Source organism: Pygocentrus nattereri, chromosome 23 (genome assembly GCF_015220715.1).
Source record: "Pygocentrus nattereri isolate fPygNat1 chromosome 23, fPygNat1.pri, whole genome shotgun sequence".
In the NCBI taxonomy this organism is placed as follows: domain Eukaryota; kingdom Metazoa; phylum Chordata; class Actinopteri; order Characiformes; family Serrasalmidae; genus Pygocentrus; species Pygocentrus nattereri.
The window spans coordinates 10,104,730-10,124,323 of NC_051233.1; the positions used below are offsets into that span (position 1 = coordinate 10,104,730).

General features: G+C 39.6%; 1 protein-coding gene across 1 annotated transcript in view; it reads right to left on the bottom strand.

Moving 5' to 3' along the window:
• Nucleotides 1–3,336: 3,336 nt before the first annotated feature.
• Nucleotides 3,337–19,594, bottom strand: part of dhrs11a (dehydrogenase/reductase (SDR family) member 11a) — a 53,515-nt gene continuing 37,257 nt past the window's right edge. Inside the window, exons 2-7 of the mRNA XM_017714873.2 lie at nucleotides 9,696–9,905; nucleotides 7,121–7,215; nucleotides 6,749–6,878; nucleotides 5,850–5,942; nucleotides 5,647–5,712; nucleotides 3,337–4,461 (exon numbers count right to left, since the gene is read on the bottom strand). Coding sequence (XP_017570362.1) covers nucleotides 4,420–4,461; nucleotides 5,647–5,712; nucleotides 5,850–5,942; nucleotides 6,749–6,878; nucleotides 7,121–7,215; nucleotides 9,696–9,905 — 636 coding nt within the window. The 3' untranslated portion in view covers nucleotides 3,337–4,419. The remainder of the gene's footprint in view (nucleotides 4,462–5,646; nucleotides 5,713–5,849; nucleotides 5,943–6,748; nucleotides 6,879–7,120; nucleotides 7,216–9,695; nucleotides 9,906–19,594) is intronic.

Here is a 19,594-nt window from a genome sequence, read left to right on the forward strand (position 1 = left end):
TTGATTTTTCACTCATTTCCTCAGCAGCCTTTTGTTTTAATGGCCGATGAAAGGCACAGGGGTTGTTGCGGAATCTGACAATGAGATTCAATAGTATTTGCCAATTGCACCAGTAAAGTAAGGCTTTTTTTTTTTTTTTGGTCATATTTGGTCAAACACATTCATTGTGAAATGCTCACACAAGGAAAAGAGCTTCAGAGCTCAAATGTAGAAAAAAATGAAAAATGTGAAATTCTTTTGGGCTTATATTTAATTACAGTTACAGTAAGAAATAGAACCTGATAGCCACTACCAATTATATGGATTTTCGTCCATATAGTGTTTTTCAGGTTTTGGCATATTTTAAAAATGCCTGTTGCCCTTTACACTGTGTGCAAATGTCATGATGAATGAACCAAAGCAAACTGTCTGCAATTAGTAGTAAAAATCTGGTTACATTGCCTTACATTAAAAGTAAGGTATGCTTTGTTATTTCTTCTTCTCTTATTTTGTAAATACAAGGTTTTGTTCTGACACACACACACACACACACACACACACACACACACACACACACACACACACACACACACACACAATAAACAAAGAAAGTAACTTACTATCTTAATATTGAGACTTTTTTCCTTTTGATTTCCTTATATGGTGAGGTTTTGTGGGTAAACAGACCTTTTATATTTTATTGTTCCACTTCTTATATATGTATACATGTATGTATGTATGTAAAACCACTGCTGTCGGAATATCTCATTTCTCCAAAATGGTAAATTTACAGGAGGAGGAAGAAACTTTACTTTTAATGTAAGTCAGTGGAACCAGACAGTCATTTCTTTTGGTTCATTCTTCATGAAATTTACACACAAACTAAATGACAACAGGCATCTGAAAGCTTCCTCACAGAAAGATTACATGGAAAGCTTATGAAAACATTGCCTGAAACGTTGTTTTACAATAGTATGAACTGAGATTCTGGCCTAAAACACACACTTTCTAAACCGCTTCTCCATTCATGGCATAAATATACATTCAGCGTGCTATAAGGAACATAAACAGCCCCAAAGGAAACTTATTTATTCATATTTATCTCTATTTTACCATTATCAACATAAGTCTAAATATAATATATAAATATAATGCCTATAGTTGCTTTGTGGCCTTTGCTCCTGGTTCCTATCACCACCGCTGTGAAGGAATCTGCACCGCTTCACATTAAACCACTCGGAATGTACGCAGAGTCATGCAGAAAGTCGGTTCTTATTGTTTGGCCTTGTTTAAAGCTCTGATTACTTGATTAATCTTCAAAATGATCTGCAGATGACTCGATTACTAGTAAAGTCAGCCGTGATAGCCCTGTTGCGCGTTGGATCTTCAGTATTCTGTATTCAGCACACAGACGGACAGAAGAAACAGAAAACAACTCACAGCGTTAATAAGCTTTTAAAACGTTTAATTCATGAGAACATCTGCCTTATCCATACACACTTGTGCAAAATGTGCACACGCAGGTTAGTCACATCTTTCTAGGAAATGGTGTCAGTGTCTTACAGTGTCCTTCGGTGAGAGTCCAAAGTGCAAAACTACTTTTACACAAAGGTGACTTCATGACATCGAGGTGCTTTAAAAACCCTCTCCTGTTTGACATCACGCAGGTTCAATAAAGCATCACCACTTTAACCCTTCGTTGGTGCGCAACTGAGGCCCCGGCCCTGAGGATCATGGGCACTTTTGACTCCACAAAACCTGACTGGCTGAAAGTAATCAAATTAGAATTAGGTGGAACCATTCACTGTTATGAAGTTATGAAAAGCATGTCTACATACAATCAAGTTAGAATACTTATAAAAATAATACAATAATCATCACTGTAACACGTCACGCAGCAATTATAAAGCATTACGAGGTGCCGTACGAAGGCTTATAACACATCTGTAATGGATTATTATAGTGTGCTTATACAACGACTTGTAAGTCATTGAATAGTCGTGTGTAAAAGTTTAAACACCCCACGGTCTAACTGTACGTTTGGTTGGTTTTCTATGTGAAAATAACCTGACGCATCTTCTGCAGTGTGCACACTTAAATATGCCACCTTCCTGAACATTTTGGTGCACAATTTCTATCCATTTGCCGAGTTTAACATGAAAAACAAACATAAAATATAAAATGTGCAGTAATCTTTGCGCCAGCAATATGTTATTCGACAAGCACCCAAACTTTTGCATGGAACTGTATAAGCAAACTTGACATATATTTATATTTAATATATATTTAGTTAATGGCGGCACGGTGGCGTAGTGGGTAGCGCTATCGCCTCACAGCGAGGCGGCCAGGGTCCTCTCTGTGTGGAGTTTGCATGTTCTCCCCGTGTCTGCGTGGGTTTCCTCCGGGTTCTACGGTTTCCTCCCACAGTCCAAAGACATGCAGTCAGGCCAATTGGACATGCTAAACTGCCCCTGGGTGTGAGTGTGTGAGTGTCTGTCTGTCTGCCCTGCGATGGACTGGCGACCTGTCCAGGGTGTATCCTGGCTTCCGCCCAAAGACTGCTGGGATAGGCTCCAGCATCCCCCCGCGACCCTGACGGAGAAGCGGCTTAGAAAATGGATGGATGGATGGATATTTAGTTAATTTAAATACAGGCTGAAGGTGAGCTGAACACTCAGTCATGTCTTTATAAGTGAGAACTAAGCTGATGATGGCTTACGTGTTGGGTAATATGACAATATTTATTGTTATTGAGAAACCATAACAATGTCACAATACGTTTTTCTGAGCATATCACAGATATCATCAGTGCCTAAAGAACACAAACCAACTGCATGTTTCATTGCCTGCTTAACTGGATGTAGTTGAGCGCAGTGTGTGAAATGCTGCATAAAAACATTATATTCATAGTCTTTGATGATATTTTTTAGAATTTTCAAACTGTTAAAGCATTGTCAGAGTGACTGTATAACTGTATAACTGACAATATTGGCCGATATATTTTTAGATTCATTTTTCAATTGTATAGTTTCAGTTAAACTGTTTCGTTCCTAAACATCAGTGAGTTGTGAAATGTGACCATCTGTTCATAAGTGTCACGTTTCCTAATGTTAGATGTAAATGTTGTAGCAGTGGGGGTGGGGCTACTTACAATTCAATGCATTATCTCTTCATTATCTTTTCCTTTTCGCTTCATACAAAAATGCATTTGTGTTATCCATATACTCCTCATGCTAAAGGTGAGATTTGGGCGCATTTAACACATTTTTATATGTTCAGCAAGATTTCTTGTTCAAATTTTTGGATTAGTGTAACATACTGGAAAAAAAGTAACCAAAAAAAGTTTTCCACACAGGCCACATTTTATGTTTTATATTTCCCAATTAAAAATGTTAAAAAGTCATCAAACAAACAGTAATTATGCATGAAAGGTTGCAGAAGTACCTTATCTGTAGAGGATGTGTTTGTGTTAACAATTCAACAGAACTTGTCATTTGAGGGCCAACACTTTTTCACACGACTGTATATCGATCAGGTTCTAGTCTAAATTAGCTGACAAAAGAGGGTAGGTGACCAGTGGTACAGCTTTATGTCATTTGGAGAAAAAACCTACTTGTCAGTTACATGTTTTAGTCTTATAATGTGTAAATTCAACTCTCACACACTCACAGCTACACATGCCTTTCAAAGTAGTTAATGAATAACTGACCTTCTATCACCACATTTACTGAATAATGTCTTAGAATTTATGAATGGAACAATAAGCCTGTAGTTTAATGGGTTAAGGGTTGTTCTGGTCACTAACATAAGACATTATAGATGTGTTAGAAGTCTTTATAAGACATTTTCAATACGTTATAACTGCGACAGTGAGTGTTACCCATACCATGTTTATTCAGCAAGTGTGTTTTCTTTTGCTCATTTTGAAAACAGATATGTCATGTGACCTAAAAAACTGATGTGTGCGACTGACGGCATTTTGTTCCTGTAATAGTGGCCGGTGCGGGTTTTGTCAGACCGTCATAGGTGGTCATGTGAGTCCCGTCCCGTTTCCAGTTTGAGTCATTCTTTCAAAAATGACTCCTTACACTAAAGAATTCCTTTCACATTGAGGCAGCAGTGTATCTGTAAATTGGAACAGTACCAATCCTCTCCCCCCCACCTCTCTCTCTCTCTCCCTCTCCCTCCCTCTCTCTCTTCTGTCCCCACCACTAGGTCTGAGGGAGGAAATGGACCTCTCTTGCACGGCTTCGGATTTTCAGATTTGTTACATTTTCCTCCACCCTCGTTGTCCACACAGCAAACCCAAATTCCCTTCAATTCCAATGTTTTGTTTTAAAACTAGGTGTTATACATGTTTTGTCCAGCAGGTGCTGCCAGAGAGACACTGTCGCCACTGGCTTCGTCCACTCCTCCGACACGTCGCTGGCCACTCCGTTGCTAAGACACCTGTTCCACCGGCCGCAGCTGCACGTCTCCGATCTCAAGTAAGAAAATATGACATTGATTTATAAAAAAAATCAACTACCCCAAGAGCGTAATTCAATTTAATTATGATGAAAATGATTCATTACATTGTAAAATCTCACATTTCACTAGAATTCACATGTATTATTCAGCACAATGCAGTTTTTTTAAAGTTTCTGAGCTTCTTGATCTTTCTCCAATAAAGCATTTTGGGATCTTTGAAAGGCTGGGCAGAGTTGATCATTGTTCAGTAAAGTGTATTTTTTGCACAATGAGCTCTCAAATTCCTTTAGAAGCATTTTCTTAAAAAGTTCTTTTAAAAACTTTCTAATTCATCTTTAAAGATATGTTTAAAATACACTGAAAGCACAAGCAGTGCTTATGTTAACATTACTTGGTTATTAAAGTCTTGAATACAGACGCTGCTGGAATAAAAACTACTGTGTGTGTGAGAGAGAGAGAGAGAGAGATGAGAGAGACAGAGAGACAGAGAGAGAGATGAGAGAGACAGAGAGACAGAGAGAGAGAGATGAGAGAGACAGACAGAGAGACAGAGAGAGAGACAGAGAGAGAGAGAGAGAGAGAGAGAGAGAGACAGAGAGAGAGACAGAGAGAGAGAGAGAGAGAGAGACAGAGAGAGACAGAGAGCGAGAGAGACAGAGAGAGACAGAGAGAGACAGAGAGACAGAGAGAGACAGAGAGAGAGAGAGAGACAGAGAGACAGATAGAGAGAGAGACAGAGAGACAGAGAGAGAGAGAGAGAGAGAGAGAGACAGAGAGAGAGACAGAGAGAGAGAGAGAGAGAGAGAGAGAGAGAGAGAGAGAGACAGAGAGACAGATAGAGAGAGAGACAGAGAGACAGAGAGACAGAGAGAGACAGAGAGAGAGACAGAGAGAGAGAGAGAGAGAGAGACAGAGAGAGAGAGAGAGAGAGACAGAGAGAGAGAGAGAGAGAGAGAGCGAGAGAGAGAGATATGGGCCGAGTAGTGTTTGATTAGATTTGCATCTCCGTATTGAAACCTGAAACCTCATTTGTGATGATAGTGATTTGATTTGCAGTGACAAGGGATCAGCCTAAACATGCAAGCAAGACAAATATTACAAATTCAGGTCCTTATGAATGTAAAAATTAATTTTATTCAACTTCGTTTTAAATTCAGCTTAAATAAAATAAGTAAGAAATAAATAAGAGATGCTCACCTGGACGTGCGGAGGGGCGCTGAGAACATATCTGACCGCGCTGGCTATATCTTCAGCTTTCAAACACTACACAGGAAAAAACAGCACAGTTAAAACAGTCTGGAGTATAAAGCACACACACACACACACACACACACACACACACACACACACACACACGCACACACACACGCACGCACAACTCGCGCACACGCACGACTCACCTTTATACTTTCATAAACGGCTGCAGCCTTCTCTGGGTCATTATTGTGATGTCTGAAGGCGAACTCAGTCTCCACTATTCCGGGTGATATACACTGCCCAACGGAAACAAACCATTACCAAACAGCATTGGCATTACAGCTGTGTGACCACTAAATGAGCAAAAGGACAATTTTCATCTACACTAAATGTACATGCAGTGTAACGTAGTGACCCCAGTCAGTTTGCTTCTATAGCTTTGGACTGGAGCTATGAGGCTAATGCAGCTAGCAAGTAGTGAAAGTGTATGTACTTAGCATTGTGCAAGCTATATTCCAAATTCATCATGTTTATGTATCGGGCAGATATGTATATCAAAAACATTGGATATCGGCTTACAATTTCCATATTGATGCATTCCTAGGAAATTCCTAAAACATTCTTAGAAATCTCTCTGCTTTAACTTTATTGAGCCAAGGATCTCACTGCCGATCCATTCTGAGAACTTGGCAGTGTTCCCTTCACCTTGTTTAAATCTGTGGCCAGTCGAGTTACAGCATGTGCATGTTGGTGAGAGAAAAGTATCGACGTGTAGAATGAATGCATTGTGATTTTTTTCCTTTTTAAGCATGGAAGCGCATTCAGAGCACAATTTGGATCAGTAAGTGCTTGTTTTCATTTTCTCTATTCTGAAATGTGTGACTTATGGTCATATTGAAGCATTGTCTTGTTCAACAAGGTCATTTGTGAGACAGACTAAATAAAAACACAAACACATTATAGCTTTGTTAGATCTCCTTCTTCACATGTCAATTAATTGCCACAAAGGGTTTATGTACACATGAATATGAGTGGGTGAATGGGCGACATCATGCCAGCCTCTTAATCTTTGTGGAGATGTCTTTATCTGTGTGTGTCTCACTGTGGCGCGGATGTGCGTTTTAGCCTCCCGCAGCTCCTGCCGGAGCCCCTCTGTGAGTGCCGTCACTGCGTATTTGGTGGCGCAGTAGAAGTGCTCGTCAGAGCTCGCCACCATCCTGTGACCTCCCATACTGCACACAGAGAAAGAACACCAGTTACATTAATGTACATGCAGTACACAGAATACAGGCCAGAATGTCGGCTGTTGGTAAATGGACATAATTGTAAAATACATTTGAGGCAGAAAGACAAACATTACAGAACAGGAGTATGGGGTCACTTTATGGTGTTGGAGATGAAAACAATCCCATTTCAACACCTTCACTCCGCGGTAGCATTTCTTATCAAATATGAGTGAGCGTCAAGAAGTGACCTGTTGATGTTGATGATGTGTCCGTCATCCACATTTCTCTCCTTCATAGACTGGTAGGCCTCACGCGTGCAGATGGCCAGGGCGAGCACATTCACCTAAGAAGAGGGCAGTACATTTAACGAAGAACATCACAGAACGATGTTTCCATACAATGTCAGGAAGTGGATTTTCCATGCTGTTATGTTGATGTAATAATAAAATGTTCCATACACATGCCACAGTACCATGACCATATATACACTGTCCAGCCATTTCATTAAGTACACCTCCTTGTATCTACAATCACTGTCCATTTTAATCATATAGGAGCACTTTGTATACAGTTTCCACAATTACAGACTCTAGTCTGTCTGTTTCTCTCTATACTTTGTTAGCCCCCTTTCACCCTGTTCTTCAACAGTCAGCACCCCCACAGGACCACCACAGGGCAGGTATTATCTGAGTGGGGGATCATTCTTAGCACTGCAGTGACTCCTCTCTCAAAGCTTTAATCTTCCCAGAAAAGCCTCCTGAAAAGTGAGTAATTTGTACATAAAAATGTTTTGTTTGGAAATAAAATAAATGAAGGGTGGTCTGTGCACAGTACTGTATAAACACACACACACACATACACACAGTTTGAGAATGCTTGCCATGGCAACAAATGCACAGGCCTGGGAAATGTTTAGCTTCTAGGCTGGAGAGGTCCTGAATGGCAATCAGTGCAAAGCTCTATGAATCACACTGTATGAGGAAAGAACTAACACTCAGACAATAAGGAGGAAATGCTGAGGCCTCTTAAGTCAGTTATTAGTGTGATGTGACATCAGGCCTGTTTCCAAAGCCTGATCTTCAGCTGAATCTTACAGCCTAATTACCCTTAGCCACTTCACACATCCCATATCTGCACAGCATCCCGATAAGATTTATCCACATTCCTTTTACTTACGCACAGAAACATCATATAGACCCTGTTTGAACATTTCTTCTGTGTCCCTGCAGTGACCAGACATAAGTCGTTTCCATTTCTATTTTTCCCATTTTTTCCCCAAGTGGACAAGCTTAGCTTGGAAGCTTTCATCGGCTTTGAGTTCTTTCAACTTTCATCGGCTTTTCTAACTTCAACCCTGCAGAACCCTCCATATTCTCCTTGTTTAAATCTCACCTTGTAGTCAGCGCTCGACAGACACATTTCTGCTCACGTGGTTTGAGTGGTCCGATCGTATTGTGAACACAATGTGTTCTGGAGGTGTTTACACATGGCTTTTTATGCTGTTAAGTGAAATCCAGACATTCTTTGATCATCAAAACCACATGCTAATGCAGGATGTAAACAAGCCATTAGATACAAATAGAAAACTGCTTGGCAACTGCACTGCATTTCCTGTGTCATATGGAAACATAAGGTGATGTCACATGCCACAGAAATGTTGTTCTTTGCAGGTATGTATTAATAAGAATTCCATATATTGGAAGCTAAACTAGCTTCTGAATGTGCAGTCCAACACTAAATGTCATACGTGCCAGATTGTGTATTCGTCTGGTCAGTGGTCTTGTGATCAGAAACTGACCCATGATGAATGGGATAGAGGGCAGCTGACAAAGTGATAAGAGATGCTACAGTCTATAATTGTACAGATCATGCCAGCAAAGCAGAAAAAAAACATAATTTTACAAAAATATGTTGAAGGATGGCCAGTGCCTATGGTTTTTGCATCACTGAATGTGCATTCTTCTTTCTAATAAGGGGTTTATGTCAGGGGTATAGCTACAGGTAGGCCTAGGTAAGCATGGGACTACCCAGATTGATCAACGGCCTACCCAGTCAAATCAGTAAAGAAATGTTAACAAAGCAGATCTTTTTAGGATAATGAAATTCCATTTGTTGTCTGTGAGTGCTGTCGTTGTATCATGGCCTATCAAATCATTTTGCTCTACTCCAATCACTACCGAGCAACTTTTGCTACCCATCACTGCCTCAATCCTTTGGTTTGTTATCAGCGTGCCAGTGTTTGAATCTGAAACTCCAGTTGTGGTCAAAGGATGTAAGTAGGGGCACACAAAAATGAGATTCTGTTCCATAAAGCGTGTTGATCCAAAGCCAAAAAAACTGTTGTCATCGCCAGATTTATGCAAATATGTTATTTATAATGCTCTTTTAATACTGATACGGGCTTTGTGAATATAGCAAATGTTACTCCATGCATCAAAGGTAAGCCATAAATGGTTCTTAAACATTTTTTATGTTTCCATGGCAGTATGCTTTAGCCTAGTCCATACATATCTCAGATGTCTGATTTTGTCTTAAATATGTCTTTTTCATTGGGCAAACACACCTGTGATGAGCAGGTGGATGCTTTATAGTGAAGGGTGTGGCAGAGTTGGTTGGGTTTATGTGAATCCTGCATTCACATAGAAGTGTTGGAATAGGTAGAGTAATGACTACACATCTGTCAGTAGAGGTTCTAGTCTGATATTATATCTATGAAGTTGGCTTACCACCTATTTCACTCCATGCGATCTACAATCGAGGTCAGCTTGTAAACTGAACAGGCTGTTCTGTGTGTGGGTGTGTGTGCACACGCAAGACACTCACGTCAATCATGTTCCTCCAGCCGTCAGTGCGGCCGCTCAGCAGTGGTTCATTGTGAGCCAGGCCGGCGTTATTGATGCACACATCCACGCCCTGGTGCAGGGTCTTGATGGCAGAGAACATGGAGAGAATCTCCTCCTCGTTAGACAGATCACACTTATACGGGATCAGAGTCCCACTGTAACCCGCACTCTGACACTCTGCTGCCAACTTCTGCAGAGAGAGAGAGAGAGAGAGAGAGAGAGAGAGAGAGAGAGAGAGAGAGAGAGAGTCAGTTGTATTAATAGTAATCTAAAATCTAACTTTTTTACGTCCCTTTTGGTGTACAAGCCTTAAAATACCTCTTCTGGAGACCTGAGACTCTCAATCCATACCACATTTGTGTGATAATAAGCAGAAGAGGTGATATTTTATTATGATTTGAGTTTGATGGAAAGTTACTATTGTGTACCTTCTTATTTTGCAGAAAAAGTAAAACATATTTTAAATTTTCGCTCCATGTTTTGGTCTTTAGTTGCTACAGAAACAGAAAGTACAGATTTGAACCTGTCAATACATCTAGTATAACATATGATGTAGTGGATGGAGTTTTTTTTTTTTTTTTTTTTTAACAGTAATCACAATCAGTACAAGACACAGCACTCAGACCAACACAAACTAATTCAAGACGATGAATCAGATGCTTTTAAAAGCCCCATATAATATAAAACCATATTTTCCGTGCTTTTTTTTTATAAAAAAGTTTGATACTGCATGTAAACATTGTTAAGCCTTCAAAGCATCCCATTCACTCTCCCAATCTGCTGATATATGGAAACTAAAGCTGCAAAAACTGCACTTGATTTGATTTTGTCTTTGTGATGTCACCAAAAGCACAGCAGTTTAGCTCTGTTTAGCTCCCATTCACATAGACCAGAGTTCAGCAACCTAAATGTTAAAAAGAGCCAATCTGTCCAAAACAAAAAAAACAAACTACATTCTGGAGCCAAAACATTTCATGTCCATTTTACCATCTTGGTTGTATGTCTCAGTATGTGCTAATGTACTAGTATAGGCTAAACATGTAATATAAACGTAAACAACAGCTATAGCTGAGCTGAAGCTTAAAGCAGAGCAAAGTAAGTCTTTTTTTTCTTGCATCTCCGGCAGGAAACTTTTCACAAAAGTTGACCAGTTTCTTTTAAAACATCTCTCAATGTTCGACCTTTTACGAGGCTGAAGTCAGCTTCTCATTTGCCAGCTTCTTGTTTGAATTTTCCCGTTCCACCTTTAACAGTGCCTGAGGTGCCAGAACGTAACTGCAGCACCAGTTAAGGTAGAACAGGAAAATTTGTACGAGAAGCTGGTGAGTGAGAAGCTGACTTCAGCCTTGCGACTTTAGTGTTTGACAGGTTTTTGTTGCAGATTAAACGTATTAGGAAACCAAATGTAGTGATTATGAAAATGATTCTGTCTGAATTATTGAGTGTGTACATAAAACCACACCAAAGTTAAAAGTGGGCCTCGTGAAAAATAAAAGACAAGAAGAATGCACAATATGGACCCTTTAAGGACTTGTGTGTGCGATCCAGCTGTTTCTATAAAGAAGCTAACCATAGCTCAACTAGATAATATGAGAAAAATATCCACAAAGATGGACCTCTACAGTATTTCTGCTCTAACAAACTTAACACTGAAAGCTCTCTTCTACCCTTTCTTTAAGTATATTCATGATGAGCGCAAATTCGATTTGCATTCAGCTCCAAGGCCCTGTGAATATGATTTCAGGACATCTGAGAACAGAACAGCTTCAAGATGGGAAAAATCAATGTGGGGTAAAAGAGGACCAAGGATACAGTATCAACCATTGAGAGTGCAGGCCAACTTGATGTTTGGATGCATTTCATGGCGAAAAGACCACTAAAAATTATAACAGAATACAGTCTCATGATATGAATGCACAGTAAAGTCACTATTTAGTTCAAGGTTTTATTAAGACAGTGATGATATAGTATAAAAAGTTAAGAAAAATGATCCACTTTAGTGACAAAGGAAAACAAAACCTGCCCTACCACTTCACTCTTCACTACATCATATACCTGAGAACCAGAAGATCAACACTGAAACAAAGTAGAAGCAAATCTTATCACTTCACTCAACAGTATTCAGTGTGTGCAAGCACTTTTGTGACTAACGTCTATAGACTTATCGATAACACAGTGATAGCCAATTGATTGCCAATTCCAAATTAGACTTTTTTTTTAGCTAAATTTTTTTGTCTTTTTTTTTTACGTAAAGCTTTGTGGGCTAAATGAACACATGAAGCAAACTAACACATTTCCATACTTCTAGTCAAAATGACATATTATATGCTGCGCTGTCCTGATCTGAAGCCAGATTTAGCTATTTTTCATGCAATTCACAACAACAGCATCAGCTACTGATCCCAGACCTGTGCTTAGAACAAAACAACGTCCAGTCATTTATTTCACTGGTTCCTATCACCACCACTGTGAACAATTCTATTAATTGTACGCCTATCCAGAACAGAGTGTTTTACACCAAATCACTCTGGAAGACTGTCTACATCATTACTATGAAATTATGCAGATTTTTTTGAGAAACAGGTGGAATTCCCCTTTAAGACAGTGACTAGATGGAGAGATGGAGACATGCAGAGAGAGAAAGAGAGAGAGCGAAAAAGAGCGAGAGAGCGAGAGAGAGAGAGAGAAAGAGAAAGAGAGAGAGAGAGAGAGAGAGAGAAAGAGAAAGAGAGAGAGAGAGAGAGAGAGAGAGAGAGAAAGAGAAAGAGAGAGAGAGAGAGAGAGAGAGAGAGAGAGAGAGAGAGAGAGAGAGAGAGAGAGAGAGAGAGAGAGAGAGAGAGAGAGAGAGTGAGTGTGTGAGTATCAGCTGAGATCTTCCTCTGTCTGGATCTGTGTGCAGGTCAGACAGTGAGGTGATAGACAAACATGCCACAGGCTTAGCATGACCCTCTTTCTTTCTCTCTCTCTCTCTATTCAGGATGCCTTTTTTCATATTATATATTTAAGTTCTGATCTATTTTTCAGCTCTGAGATCAGGATTTGGTTAGATTTTCAAGCTCTAATTCTATACTTTAACTTCTATAAATTTGCATTTTCTTTCTAATTGTGTTAATTTTGATCTTGCAAGCAATTTCCAATAGCCACTGGCCAATAAATGGACAATATATTTCACCATATTTCCCTCCTCTATGTAAACTCGGCAGTACTAATCTTGGGTAATGTTTCCATGAGGGTTCCCCTGACCAATCACAAGGCCAATGTCTCTTACCCCGCCCACACAAAACAGCTTCAGAATTAGAAACACTTAGCGAGCTAAGCTAACGCAGCATAACCGAATGCTAGCAAGCTAGACCCCCTGTCTGTAGCTGCCTGTCGCCCCTTCGTACCCACACACCAACACTGTTCAGTCGTCCGTTCCTTAAATAAAGCATAGTTTTATCTGTCCATTTATTTGTATGTCCATTTGAAGGCCTGTCTGTTTGTCCGTGACTTTTTTAATCTAGTTCCCGTCACATAAAAACTGGATGACTGTAGTTCTGTATGAGTGGTGAGGCAGGCTAGCAGAGTTGGACAGAGAGCTGTCAATCAAGTTTCTCATTACCCACGCCCATACAGTCCCCAGAGAGGTCTGATTAGCAGTTTTTGAGTCATGTTTTATGTTTACATTACATTTTTCATTCAATATTCATTCGTATCTGTGATCCAGTTTAAAATTCAGAACATTGTTTCTTCCTCTTTATAGTTCAGTCTCATTCCATCACTCTCACTCTGTTTAAGAGAGAGGCAAAATCATTCTGACAGACCAAAACACCCCCACAAACAAGCACACCATTACACTGACAGGCTATATCAGCAGCTGTGTGTATTGATAGGACCATCAGGCTCTTTGCATCAACACCCATGACAGCATTTACACTTGGAAGGCCCGAGTTATTAACTGACATATATAACTGACAGTTCAAAACTATTGTAAAACAATGTTTCAGGCAATGTTTTCATAAGCATTCATTCTCACTCCGTTACCCATGCAGGACCTCAACAGCCATGCTGCACCAACATATTGATTAATTTGCCCAGTGTAACTGTGAACTGATGTGTGTACTTGTGGTGTGATTTCCCCTGTCATCATACACATACTTGAGAGAACACACACTGGCTTCCTGTTCATCAGAATTACACAACAGACCCACAGAGCGGTAATATCCCTCCAGTCACAAGACATTTAACCCTTATTACTATTACTATTACTTTAGTAAACTATATGTGTGTAATTACTAATTACAGTTACCAATTGGTTCATTTGTAATTCAGTTACATATCAAGTTCTGCAGTGAATTCCATTTGCATTCAGTTTCCATTCTGAATCGACGGGTTTGGTTCTCCACTTCTGACCCCAGTTCAATTCAGCAGGCTTTATTGTAATGGGGGGCTATTGATATAACACAGTCAAAGCAAATTACAGTTTGTTTCTCTATTTCTCTTTCTATCTTTTTTCTGTTTTCTACATTTTTTCTCTGTATTTTTCCTTATATTTTATTCTTTTTTTTTATTATCATTGAAAAACTCCATTCACCTCTTCCACTCCACTGCAAACTAAGTAGCACACACACTAACGCATCTAGAAAGCACACTGAAACACACACACACACACACACACACACACACACAGTTCCTCCTCAATCGCAACACATCACAGTTTCAACATACCAAACATTCTGTAAAGAATCCAGATCACTATTAATAATTTAGAAGTTATCACTTTCATTTTACTATAATAAACATAGTTTGATGTAATTATAATTTAATACATTATAGTAGATACTGAATAAGTTACAGTGCATACTAAATAAGTTATAGTGCACACTGTCTAAGCTTGAATAGATACTGAATAAGTTAAAGTATATACTGAACAAGTTATATTAGATATTGAACAAGCAAGTTACAGTACATACTGAATAAGTTAGTCAATACAGAATATGTTATACTATATACTGAATAAATTATACTACATACTGAATAAGTCATTGTAGATACTGAATAAATTATAGCAAATACTGAATAAGTTACAGGAGTTACAGAATTGTTCCAAAACTACTTTTAATTTATAGTAGTTAGAGAATAATTCTGGCCCCCTGAACATTATTTCGTATGTACTATATACTATGCAGTACATTCTACGAATTACTTAGTACATACAATAAATGATTCCGTATCTACTGTGAAACTCATGCCGGACTTTAAGGGGTTAACATAGTCCAAATTCCATCAGAGAGAAACAGAGCGAGAGTGCAAGAATGAAAGATGAAGAAGAAAGACAGGCAGCGTGAGAGGGACAGAACGAGGGAGGGATGGAGGGAGGGAAGAGAGGAGATTGGATCATTTGGGGTTGGACTGAGCTGAATGGGAGGCCTATCTTTAGGGGTTCAAGCACGCTAAAGCTGACTGGCTCTCTAAAGGGAGAGGACACTCTCTGGAGATTCTGATTGGCTGATATAGCCACCCCAGGACACAAGGGCCAGGCTGGGACATGAGGGAGACGGAGCCAGAAAGAGTCTGGCTTTTGTGTGTGTGTGTGTGTATGTGTTCATACATTTCCAGGAAAAAAATGTTCTGACTATAGCAAAGCTGGAAAAAAGCAACTAGCAAGTATATGTTTTGTAATAATAATAATAATAATAAAAAAATAGGCTGAATGTGTGTAAAGCTGGACTGAATAATTTGAATATTCAAGCACTTGTTCATAATTTTTTTTATATCTGTTTCTCTGTTTAATCAAAAGCTTCAACTTTTTTAAGCCACAAAAAACTGTAACCTAAAGTAGCCCATGTCAGCAAAGGCCTTTAGACAGAAAATTCTTATATATAGTGAAAAATACAGTGGGGTCCAAATGGCCACTGTAATATGTTTTTCATCATAAAAAAAACAAATGTTTTTCATTATAAATATCAGCATAAACAAATTCAGTTAAGAAGCAGAATCTCAAGGTTTTTATGAATTCCAGAATTTCATAGTATTTTGCTGTAATGACAGTGTGCATTGGCAATGGACTCCAGAAATTAGCACAAAATTACACCAAATCCACCTTTGAGTCATCGCAATTTCACAAGTTTTCTTTGCTCTAAATATCAAGATTCTAAAACTGTCTGTTGTTTATACTTCTGTGGTCTTCAGACTAGTGATCCATATCAGTTTATCAGCGCTGACGATGACCGAAATGTCCGGCTTTAGATCAGAGTAAATGAACGCAGGCCTCTGTGAACATTTCACATTTTGTATACTAGTGGAGAGCCTACGAACCATTAAGGATGTGAAAATACATATATAAAATTATATAATTCATAATTAGCAATTAGAACCATGTATAACAACTTTAGTAAATGTTATATATCTTTAGCGCTCTGCTGGTGATGCTGTGCTGCTCCAAAGCAAAGTAAGCCAGCAAATTGATTCCCTTGTAGGCTCATTACAATGTACAATGACATTTCTTACTGTGTCCTCTGGGACTCTGGGAGTTCTAGCAAACCAAACAAAGAAAAAAGGTGCTTTTCTGTTTTAACAAGAAACATTTTAAAAAGCTAGATGTTCCAAAACATTTGAGGAACAGGGAGTGTGAAGAGATTTATTTATTTATTTATTGGTAAAAAATGATTTGCATTCAGTTGAATGACACCATTAAGCGCACCTCATTTGTAACATTATATAGACAATGACCAGCGAGAGTGGTTCAACTGGCCAAACTGGAAGAGCTGAACACCAGTAACTAGTGCTGGGGTGTGTGCAGGAGGTGTGTGCTAGAGGTGTGTGCAAGTGCATAATGGTAAAACCTCCAGGCACTTAGATGTGTGTATACACATACACACACAGGCATCCATTTCACTTGCCTGGAGGGCTGCACTTTAACACAATAGGAGTTGATAATCACACCGTTTCTGTAGAACGACTCTCTCTCCCCCCGGCATCATACTACACTGAGTCAGAGTGGGTGTGTCTGTCAGAGAGACGAGGTTTCACTGCTGCAGCAGAAAATGGACTCTAGAACTCTGAAAAGGGAGAAGGGTCTGACTGCAGAGCCGCAGAGCTGCAGATTTACACCCGTAGTTCCACTCCAGCGGCAGCAGGACAGCGTGATTGTGGCATGTAAACAAAGTCCTCACAGGAAAGTCGAGTGTTATGAACGTTCCCATTCGTATCAACCAGAGGCCAATCTGATCATTTATAACGTCTCTGATGTAAACAGCGACTGCGTTGTGCTGGTTATATGTGTCACCAAACATATTACCATTCAGGAAGAGATATATGACTCCACCACTGGTAACCGGTTAAACCAAAAGCCAGAATTTATAAACTTTTGGTTAAAATGGGAAAAGAGTGCAAATTTACTTTTCTGCTCATGCAAAACTTCAGCTGTAGATAAATTAATTCAACTTAATAAAACCCCATTTTAAAAGATGACGTCTTTTTATTAAAAGAAGGCCAAATTGTATCAAGTCTACTAGCAGAGCAAAGCAAAATCTGGTGTTGTCATTAACCACACATTGCTCAAGTTTCCTTTTCCATGTGCTTAAAGAAGCTGCTCGCCACTAACGTAAGTTAACATAACTGACAGGCAAAACAAAAACAGATTTATTTAAATAATGTGAGATCCACACAAACCCAACAACCAGAAGGCAACACACCTGTCACTGTGTGTGTCATTCTGGATGTGGGGGAAGAGAGTGAGAGAGAGTAGAGAGAGAAAGAGAGAAACAAAGAGACAGCAAGAGGCAGGCAAAAAAAAGTAGAGAGAGAGAGAGAGAGAGAGAGAGAGAGAGAGAGAGAGAGAAAGAAAGGCAGTGTTTCAGACGAGAGAGCTAGGAGCTAGAAAGAGAAGGAGGAAGAGAGAAGTGGAGAAACAGAAAAAGAGAGAGAGAGAGAGAGAGAGAGAGAGAGAGAGAGAGAGAGAGAGATCAACAGCAAAAGACAATGAAGAAATTAAAGCAGAGAGAGAATGAGAGAGTGAAAAGAGAATGAGAAAGAAAGGAATAGAGAGGGGAGAACAGAGGAAGAGAGAATGAGAGGTAATGAGAGACAAACAGAGAGAGAGAGAGAGAGAGAGAGAGAGAGAGAATCTCCTTGGAAACTGAAATCTTTCAGAGGAAGCTGAAGAAAAAGCAAGAGCTGATCAGAAAATCAGAAATTCAGCAGTACAAGAAGCTCCCAGAGTCCATGAGTGAAAACAAAGGCATTGTACATGAGTGCCATGGCAACATTACACTCACACACACACGCACACACACACACACACCCCAACACAGCAGGAGGAGGCACACACTCACGCGCAAGAGCGCACACACACACACACAGACACACACACACACACACACAGAGAGAGAGAGATAGAGTGAGAGAGAGAGAGAGTGTGAGAGAGAGAGATAGAGAGAGAGAGACAGAGAGAGAGAGAGAGAGAGAGAGAGAGAGACCTCTGTGTAATGCTGGAGTGGGTTAAAGAGAAAGTTGGAAAAGGAGGAAACATTTTTAATTTTGAATGGAAGTTAATGTTACAGGTTATTATTCCAAGTCATTTTGGATCATTTCTGTCAGTTCGTTCATCATGACATCATTTCTGACACGGGCAGCTGGTGACCACAAATCACGACAAACAGGACGGGCAACTCTATATATTGATATTTATAGTTTAGAGGTTAAATCGGCTGCCCTGCTCTGTGGTACAGCTCGTTTGCTGACTGTAGTTGGTCAGTTGATGAGGCTCAGAGTGGGTACAGATGAGCTTGTTCAAATTCAGGTGTGATATGAATCTGCTGCTTTCAGCATCACTTACCAATGTAGCCGTTTCCATGCCTGAATCATACGAATACAGCGACGGAAAACAAGTGACAAGGACGATACAAGTGGACAGTGAGAAACGCTGGCAGGAACTTAGCTAGCTAGCATTAGTTTATAGCACAGTAACTGTGACAGATACGTTACATGCGAGATAAAAGCTTTAAGTTTTCGTTCAGTTTCGCTTAGCTTGATTATCTCACTGTTGAAAAGAAATGGCAGTAGGAAACGAAGAAGAATAAAATGCCTAGATATTTGAAATTTGCTCGTTTAGTTAACTATAGTAGACAACTAGCCTTTCTCTGCCACACTTGCCAGTAGCTAGTGAACTTAGTTTCTAAAGTCAGAAATTAAAGGCAGTGACTGGATCTGCTGCACGTGGATTTGTAGAAGGCAAAAACCATTCTTGAATCTGCTCAGAAGCTTGTAAGCCAACTTTCTCCTTGCTTCTGGTTTGGTAGATCTTGGTATAGTTTGGTAGTTTTTGCGGGTTTAAGTGCTGAGAGAGGGCACACTGATGCTGTTGACGCTTCGTCCACTCTTTCCGAGTCATGACGCTCAATTCTGAGTCAGAGTCGGAGTCACTGGTGTTTTAGTCAGAGTCGGAGTCACTGGTGTTTTAGTCAAAGTCTGAAGTATTTCTTGGTTTTCTGAAGACGAGTTTAAAGTCATCAAATTCGTAACTCGAGTCATGACTTGGACTTGAGTCTGACTCGAGTCACGAATTTGATTACTAAAACATCTCTGATTTCCTTTACTGTTATTGTAGCCTATCATTATTATAATTAGGCCACTAAAGGTGCAGTGTGTAAGATTTAGCAGGATCTATTAGCAAAAATGGAATATAGTATATAAAACCATGTTTTCATCAGTGTCTAATCACCTATAACTATGAATGTTTAACTATGTTGTGTTTTCATTAGCTTCGAATGAGCCATTCATATCTACACAGGGAGCAGGTCCTCCTCCAACATGTTGTGCTGCAGTGTTTCTATCGTACCCCAGAATGGATAAACCACACAGTGGCTCTTGACAGTGTGTTACGCCTTTTTACACTGA